At 43.3% G+C, this 9,470-nt stretch overlaps 1 protein-coding gene across 1 annotated transcript in view; it reads right to left on the bottom strand.

Moving 5' to 3' along the window:
• Positions 1-6,311: 6,311 nt before the first annotated feature.
• grin2ca (glutamate receptor, ionotropic, N-methyl D-aspartate 2Ca) overlaps positions 6,312-9,470 on the bottom strand; it is a 100,563-nt gene continuing 97,404 nt past the window's right edge. The window contains exon 13 of the mRNA XM_041778035.1: positions 6,312-7,934. Coding sequence (XP_041633969.1) covers positions 6,312-7,934 — 1,623 coding nt within the window. The remainder of the gene's footprint in view (positions 7,935-9,470) is intronic.

Genomic DNA, 9,470 nt, shown 5'->3' with positions numbered 1-9,470 from the left:
GATTCACGTCATAGAGGTTTCTGGTTTCCTCTTAGCTCGCTGTTAGCAGACCTGGAGCTGAGATCAGCGTGCACGGCTTCTGTTGTCTTTGTGCTGTCATTGTCTTCTCTGTTTGCAGCTGGAAACTATCATGGTCCTTATGAAATAAAAACACTCGATCCCTGCAGCAGAGTCAGTTTCTGCTGCTTTATGTTTCTGTTCTAAGAGGTCACAGAGGTCACGGTTTGGCCCTAGGTTTTAGGTGGCTGCATTTTTCTACATTTATTCTGACCTGTCAGAAGTGACTGCTCCAGTTTGTTCCAGCTTGCATTGTTCAAACTTCCTGTGATAGTTGGTACGGTCTGTATTTGATTGAATATATAAACAGAAAAGAGAAAAACAAAGCAATGCAAAATAAAAAACAGTTATCCTCCAGCCTTTAAGACTGTGCTCTAGATATGAACCACATGTTTTATGCTGTGAGTCTGTAGTCTGAGTCTGGGACAGGATCGGGGCTCTGTTCAGTCGATCTTCATGTGTTCATGAGAATGTCTGCAGACTTTGATGGCTGTCGCTGTCTGTCTCTATGCTGCTGTTGAGTCTAGATCTGCTCTGATATTCTGCATTCATTTGTTGTTATGAGGGAGCTGTTTTTCCTCCAGCTGAGGTCTGACGTGTGCATGACGATGCTGCTGGTTTTTGCGGTGATAATTCATAGGAGTAGCGCTGCTTTATTGGCAGATTTGCATTGACTATCTCTCTGGTTGGTTGTTATTCTGCAGCCAGATCCAAGGAGGCGATGAATACTCTGAGAGGACTGACTAAAATCAGTGCCGCTTTGCATGGAGTCAAATCTTTGCCATCTTTTGTCACATGACATTTCAATATAAAGTCATTACAACAGGCTTTTTTGTTTTGAGCTTTCGCTTTCTGACACATACCTGATCCTTCCAAAGACCTTCTTTCTCTTGATGCTTACCTTCATAGGTTTAGGTAGACGGTTTGTGCAATCTTTAATGGTTTCATTCATGCAGCGAACCCGAGCTGCAAACATTAATGACTTCTGCTTTTAAAAGGTGGATCTGTCGGGAATTGACTGTGGCAAATGCAACCTTCTCAAAGCCAAAATTACCTCCACAACATCAAATCAAGCTACACATCGTTAATGTCCCTGCATTAGCACCAACCAGCAGATGCAGATTTGTTAATGATGGAGATATCTGCTGCCTCTGTGCTGTTGGTGAGACTCTTAGAGAGCTTAAAGAAAGCCTGAAGCATCCGTTAGCCTTTCAAATGCATGAAGACGAACCGCCTTCTTTCCAAACAAAAGAAAACTGAAGCTGTCTCCACTTCAGAGCGTCCAGAAGTTTCAAATATGAGGAACAAAACTCCAAACGCTGCTAAGAGTTTTCTCCTTCTGCTGTCAGTGGATTGTTTCTTCAGGATGAGCTCCGTTTGCTTCTGTCAGTGATGATCTGATGATTCTGAACTCAAATCACAAGGATTTAGTTTCTCCAAGTAAGAAGAATTATTAGATCAGACAGGTGCCAGACAAACGGTTTCTTCTGATCTCATTTTCTTCCACAGATGCTTTTATTTTTAATCTTAATGAAAAGTTTTGTTTCTCGTAAATACGTGACTTTTTTCTTTTCTCATTTTAACACTTTTATAACAAAAAATCTTTTCTTTCTTTGTTTAACTATGAATATTTGGGCCCAAAACTCAATTTTTTTCTTCATAATTACAACTTTTTTTTTCAGTCTTTAATCATTAATCATGATAAATTTAATCATTGATTAATGATTAAAGACTGAAGATTTAAATGTTTTTTCCTTTAGTAAGTTTGGGGCATTTGATTGTATACTTACAGCTTTTTAAACCCTAAATCTTATTTTTTTTTCCCCTCAGAAAGTGGTGAGAAATTTCTTTTTTTTTCTCATACATGTCAAACTTTTAGTTGCAGATATTCTGAGTTTTATTTCTCATTTTGTTTGTTTGATTGTTTTGAGTTTTTCTTTTTTTCTTTTTGCTTTATACAATTTGGTCCAAAACCTTTCAGTTGAAACTTACCTTCTTTAGTCAGTTTTTTTTTTTTTTTTTTTTTTTAATGTGCCTGTGTGATCTTCGGTCGTTTCATTCATGCAACACTGCAAAAATAAATGAATTTTTAATATTTGGACAAAAAATGGGGCTAAATTATGACAAATGCAAGTTTCTCAAAGCAAAAACTCTGACTGTTTTCCTCACATTTGTTATTATTATTATAATAATTATAATTATTACTATTATTATTGCTGTTGCTGTAATATTATGATTATAATTATCATTTATTAGTATTTTTTCCTCAACGTTTAAATGTTTTTTAAACTCTTGGATATGTTACTGTTCAGGGTAAAAGATTAGACTCTTTTTTATATTAACGTTTGGGTTTTTCCCCCTGAATTTTCAGGTTTATCTCATGAATTTGTGACTTTTTTTTTTAAACCTCGGGGCGCATTCACACCAGAGCTGTTTGGTCCACTTTAAACGAACTCTGGTCCGTTTTCCTGGATAGTCCGGTTCGTTTGGAGTGATGTGAAAGCTCACACGAACTCTGGTGTGGACCAAACAAGCGGACTCTGGTCTGCTTGAAAACAGGGGGTCTCAGTCCGCTTCCAACCGAACCCTGGTGCGGTGTGAAAGCAAAGCAGACCAACTTGTGAACCAAGTGGCATAAAGTATAATGATATAAGGATTTATATGTGATTTAATACACTCAAATACATGTCGGTACCTCGCTTGGCGTCTGTGTAGCCATGGCAACATAGTCTGTGCTGATTTATTCGTCTCATGTGAAGGATGACATGTTGGACAGCTCACCGCCTCGCTGGCTGCTCTTTATGCCCCAATGCAGCATAAATTCTGTTTTTTTCATTGTTTATGTGGAAAAAATGACTGGTGGAAGGAGCTGTTTCCTCATTTTGTCTTCTTCTACGCCGGCTTTTCTTCTTGGTCGCCATTTGTTCGTGGTGACAGCGCCCCTAGCGGGCAGAGGTTGTAGGTGTTCAGACGGTTTGGTCCGTTTGACCCAGAGAGCAGTGTGAATGTGAACCAAACCAAAGGAGAGAGCAACGATGCTGCCATTTCTGTTCCTAAACCGACCGAGTCCCCGGACTATCAGGTGTGAACACGACCTAAGATGATTTAAGTTTGTTTCCTGTAAATAGATGACTCTGTAAACTCAGAAAACTTTTTCAATTTCATTAATCTTTCTGAATTTTAAACTTTTTTCGTTTTTTTCTCTTTTTTTTTTTTTAACTTTTTTTTCCTGCTTTCTACGATGTGGTCACCCTTGACTTTCCTAAACCTTTCTTTCAGTTGATACTTCCCTTCTTTAGTAATTTTTATTTATTTATTTATTTTTGCATTTGTATTTGAATCTTTATTTGTGATCTTTGGTGCTTTCATTTATGCAGTAAATAAGAGCTGCAAGAGTTTGTGGCTTTTTTTCATTGAAATGTTTGACTTTCAAACTTTTGAGTTTTAGCCTCATAAATTTATATTTTCATTGCAGAAATCCTGAGATTTAATCCTCATAATTTACCCTCTTCATAATATGAAAACTAACTTGAAAATGAATGGATCCTCTTTCATTTTTAGAGTGGCCGTTGGATGAACCAACTACATAATAAAACAATTCAACAGAAAAAAACAGAAATATTAAAGAAGCACATTAGCAAAGCCCTGCACGGACATGCAGGTAGAATAATGTTTTTGCTGTGACAGCATTTTAGATCGTATCGTTACAAATCCAGCTTTTTGTATCCTGACACAAACAGAGAAGAAAACTAAAATTCACTAGTTATCATGGCAAAATAGAATAAAACAAAATATGTATGTCCTCCTTGGGCTTCCGTACATCATAGACTTTTGCAACAATTATTTTTTTCCATTTGCATCCCACTGAAAACAGCTCTTAGACCACCTTGGGTCAGTTTAAACCCTGATAAAGACCACAGGAGACTGGTCAAACTGGAAAAGGATATTTCATCTTTAAAACAGTTGGTCAGAACTTCACCCAGTCACCTCTGACCTGTAGTCATGTGATCATCAGAGGTCAGATATTCATCAGGGGTCAGAGGTCAGAGTGTAATCATGATAAGTGGAGTCCAAGCCTTCGTGTCCCATGTGAGAGCACGTTTAAGAATCCAGGTCCAGATGAGGGATTGTTTCAAAAGGTCGTGGTATGACCTTGTTCTTTATTAAAGGGTACCGTAACAATGGAAATACACGTGATGCTTTCTATAGTTTTCCCTTTAAAATCCCTCAATGACATGAACGACCCATGGAGCAGGAAGCCTGGAGACGCCTGCTAACCCGAGGTGCAAACCTATAAAATATACTGAAGACATGTCAGATCAGAAAATAAGCTCAGTGATTCATCGCTACTGAAATGGTCTGAAGAAAAACGACAAAATAAAAGCGTCAAGTTGATCAGATTGAGAGGCTACAGTATATTGTCTCCCAGAATTCTTTCACATAGCAACACAGCATTTAAAAATCCTTTAAATAACAATCAACAGGTTAAATTCTTATATTAAATACTTTTCAACATAGCCTTTTCTTTTATAATACTGAAGTTTGGCTTACAAAGTCCCAGCAGTAATCTCGCCTCCTTTACATGTCGCTGCCCAGATATTATTGCACTGATAATTGAGAGTCAGCACTCTCAAATACACTATCGGTGTAGAGTTTAATTTTTGCTTAACCAGAGGCTGAGGGGAGAAATCCCCCAGGCATGCCTCTCCCAGACGGGCTCCCTTTGAGAGCCCAGTGGAGGTCCGTAAGCCGGGGGCCGGGTCCGGCTCTCAGGAGGGTTTTCGCTACCTTTATTCCCACTGGAGCTGGCCTGTACCTCAGGCAATCAGAGGTTAATAACAACCACTCCAACCTCAGGAACTTTCAAAACTAATGATGATGCTTAAAGAGGAACTAAACCTCAGAGGCCATCCAGCTTTTGTGGGTTTAATTATTTGCCAGAAGAGTGAGCAGTGAAACGAAAGCATTTGCTCCAGTAGAGGAGAAAAGTTTGGGTTTGCAGTTAGAACTACACTCACCAGAATCCTCGGTTATAGATGGTGCAATGTCTGGGATTGGTGGAGCCGACTGCTACCTGCAAATGTCAGCTGCTACTACCAAGCTTAATGGTTGTTGTTTTTTACTGCAGAGGACCTGAATGGGGAAATAACCTAGCTGTCCATCAGGCAGATCAGTCTTTCTGAGCTGCTGATAGGCTTGTTCCTGGTTAGAGAATCGCTGGACCTATCGGTATCGTTTGAGGAGAAGGAGGCGGTACCTACACATAGGCGTGAGAAGGTGGGTGCTGAGGGTGCTGCAGCACCCCCTGTTGGCAGGCAGTATGAGCACACAATGTGTAAACAATTACAACTTAAAAATATTTAGCCTCTTTTTTACAACAGCGTGTCAAACATTCCCTGCCAGAAGTGAATGAAACGTTTTCTAAATATTATATTATTCGATTTAAAAAAATTATTTTCTCCAACCTGACAACAAATGTCATCACAGCAGGTCAAAGTGCATCGAAGTCTTGCCTGCATGCAACTCACTCTTCTGCGGGATCTTATGAAAGAAAAGGGATTGAAACAGCCACTGGTGTTGCAGGTTTTCTGGTTGGCATGCATCCACAAACTAAGGAGCTGCTGAGAGAGGCGGAAAGTTAGCAGAACTTTGCCACTGCCTGCACGTGTCTGTGGCCTCTTCTGAGAGGTTATTCTCCACACTTAGGCGGTTGAAAACAGGGTTAAGGAGCACCGTGACTCAAAAAGGACTGACACACATGCATATCCATCAGGACGTTTTGAACAAGTCGGACACTGCGCCTTTAACACAAATCTTTGTGCAGCGCACAGTGGAACACACAGCCACCTACGGAGTCATCAGTTGAAGTTAGCTCACAGTTATATTTTACTGTGGATATATGTTTGTAATAATTTTGGCTATACTGGATTTTTGCACAGTTTACTAGTGGGTCAGAGCCAGCTTCAGTGGCTGCAAGCACCATAATCTTTCTTTGCTAATTTCCTCTATGTTGCAGGATACTTAGTACCAAATTTCAGACTTGCATGACTGTTGATGCAGTTTCAATGATTCCATTTCTGCATATCTTTATCATGATGAAGGCATTTTTCAAAACTTTTTGGCCCCTTGAGACCAAAGTTGGGAGTGGTTGTAATCAACTTGTGATGGAAAACTAGAGAAACTAGTGGATAATGGTGTCAAAACCCCTCCTGAGTGCCGGACTTGGCTCCCAGTCTACCAGTAAGGATGGGGGCTCAGACCTCAGACTCCAGGCTGGATACTCGGCCCCAGGGCTTTGGCACATAGGGACTGTTGACTCTGCGCGCCACTAAAACCTGCCTCCGCTCCCTGCCCCCAGAGCCCGGCTCCTCCCTCTTCCCTGTGCCATCGTAGGGCCCAAACATGTTGTTGTGATAAACCATCTGCCTGTCGCTCACACGAGGCAGCATGGCCGTGCTGTCCGGGCAGTGGCTCGTGCATGGAAACAAGTGGCACATGTCCTTGGAGCCGTCGTAGAACTGGGCCGGCCCTTGGGCTAGCGGCCCCACATACACGGGTAAGTCTGTGTATGAGTTCAGATAGGTGGAGTAATGTCTGTGCACCACCGTGGAGGAGGAGCGGCGCAGGGCAGCGGCGTTCTGCAGGATGGCTTCCCTGTAAGAGGGCAGCCGGGTGGAATCAAAAGACTTCATCTTTTGCTTGTAGGGGTACGAGCCCATGTGGGCCGGGTCCAAGTAGGCAGGCTCGGCAGCCAGGGGGTAGCAAGAAAGATTGTGTCCAAGACTGCCGTAGAGCTTGTGAGGCTTCGGGTTGGCGACCACCACCCGTGGGAAAAGGTCAGGCATGTCCGAGCGGTTGGGCTGAGCCGTGGACGTGCTCGGCTTCGTTTCATCAACCTGATGGATCCGATCGTTGCCCCATGTGGCTTTGAGGAAAGAGGCGCGGCGGTTGAGTTTGTCCTTCCCCAGCAGCGGTATGTCGTCCATTTCAGGCTCCAGGTAGGACTTCATGCAGGAGTTGCAGCTGGTGCTGGCGGCCGGGTAATGTCCAGAAGAGGACGCCATGGCAGCAGCAACGGGAGCGTGGTTGTTCAGGAGGTGATTCGCTCTAAGCTCAGCAAGGCAGGATCGAGGTTCATCGTAGTCGGCTCTCATTCTGGCGTCTGCAGCATCGAAGACGTAGCTATGGGACCGCCTCCTCCGGCTCACGCAGTCGGGAGGGTAGCTGAACTTCCTCCTCAGCGGTCCTTTGTGCTCCACGTAGATGTCAGGAACCTGAAACTCCCGATAAGGAATGAAAGGGGACGTCGGGTGCCGGGGCGGGTTCTCCACATACAGCCTGCTGCTGTGGTGGGGGTTGGCGGTGTTGGAGGGGGACGTGTCCCGCATGGCGATGTGGGGGCTGCTGAGGCTGGAGATGGGTAGAGTCCTCTCCAAGACATGCTGGCTGCCTCGGGCTGGCAGCGTGTAGCGGAGGGGGGTCGGTCTGGTCACAACGCGGGGTTTCTCCAGAAGAGGCTGGGTCGCACTGTCAGTGTAGTGGATGGGGAAAGTTGGCGTGAGGGCTCTCTGAGGATACGGCGAGTGGTTGTCAGTGATGCTGGAGATGTAGGGCAGACGGCCGTGGGTCATGTCTGTGGTGGCTACTCTGGGTGGAAGGCCCACCCGCACGTTGTCGGCCCCACGCCTGCTCCAGTTCTCGATCGTTTTGGTAGCGTTGTCCAGAGAGTTCTCCACTCTGGCGGAGGACACCATGTCCTTGGCTGTCTGCAGCATCTTCAGCATGTTCGCTTGCGTGTAGTTCGTCGTGACGTCTGGACTCTGCATGCTCCCGTTGCGGTCGGTCGACTCCACTCCGTTGAAGCAGCTGTAGATGCCCTGCAAAAACAGAAAGTAAAATTAGGACACAGGAGTCGACTCGCTGAACACTGGATTGGTTTCAGGGCTCCAACTCTTTTCCAGAGAGCACTTCCTGAAACAAGAAAGGAAAGCATTGCACCCAGACACCAGTATGCTAAAAGCATGAACTCTTCAACGCTTATAAAGGATGAGGAACTGACAGTATCATAGTTTCGATCCAGGCTGAAACACTGTTGAAGAGTCAATGATTTGTTGGTGATGCATGCTTCGGATGCCTTGTGCAGACATGACTTGGTTTTTACCATCCCACATCCAAACTATCATTGCTGCATTTTGCTATATTCTTCACTATGAATAATTTAGGTCTGTTTCTACAGTTTCCTCTGCTGTCCTACCTGAGTCAATGAGGCAAAAACACTTTTATAGCCCGTCATCTCTGCTGGTTTTGTATTCATGTTGCCATCTTGAAACACTGTTTGCACGCAGCTTCATCTTAAAGCAGCTCAGGCATATCAATGAGTGAGCTGCTGATCATGCATTTACCGTATTAGTTTCTCCATCTCAAACCCACCAGCTTTATTTTACTTTCAAATGCCCTATCTGTCTGGAATACTAAACCTCACCTCTGATGGATGTCGACAAAAAGATGAGGCTTTTTAATGGGCCGATTTAAATTCAATTTCTCAAGGATCTGAATATTTTGGCAACTATCTCTGAAGTCCTTTTATAGCTTTAATCTCATTTTATTCACAGTTAAGCTTTTATTTTGTTGATGCCCCTCTAGTATGTGGTTTGACCCACAGCATCCTCTATTTCTTATCAGTTTTTTCAAGCATTCTCAGAGGGAATCAGTCATGATCACAGCTGCATTAACTTTCCTGCAGCAAACTTTTCTCTGCAACAAGTGACTGGTTTCTTATTTGCATGTGAATATCTTTAAAATCACATGGTAGATGCCAGCGGTGTAGTGGTGCCTGGAGAGGTAAGTCTACTCTTAATATATCCTCCAGTTCAAAAGAAATCAGCATTTTTGATCCTGGAGCCAAGCCAGAAAGCGACCTGAATACTAGCTGAAAAACACTGGATCCATGCAACACAGGACTGAAAAGTGCAGAAAAGGCCATGTCACAAGCCCGTATTCACAGGTGAATTTTGTGGTAGCAATTTCAGTCCTACTCCTCTCATGTCATCGCACAAATCAACAAGATACTCCTCCACTGACTTCCGTTACGATACGATAAAATAATATGCTTTTTTGTCCTTTTGGGGAAATTTGGTTTGGCCTCCAAGGGCTACAGTGACCAAGCGACTAGAAAATAATTTAAATAATGAATTAGATCAATACCAACAATAATGCACATCTGCACAGAGCAAGGCCACACATAAGGGGGGTTAAAGGGGACAGCTGGGGAAGAATGAGTAAAATAGTAGTAAAAATGGCATGGATGGATTAAATGTGACAAAAGGGGTGAAAGTGGCAAGAAAGTGGCAACAATAGAGGCAAAAAATAATGCCAAACTGGGTGAAAAGCTGCAAAATGGGTTATTACTTGAA

The sequence above is a fragment of the Cheilinus undulatus genome, linkage group 21 (genome assembly GCF_018320785.1).
Source record: "Cheilinus undulatus linkage group 21, ASM1832078v1, whole genome shotgun sequence".
In the NCBI taxonomy this organism is placed as follows: domain Eukaryota; kingdom Metazoa; phylum Chordata; class Actinopteri; order Labriformes; family Labridae; genus Cheilinus; species Cheilinus undulatus.
Note: the sequence above shows the minus strand (reverse complement) of the source record. Positions and strands in the feature narration are given on the sequence as shown.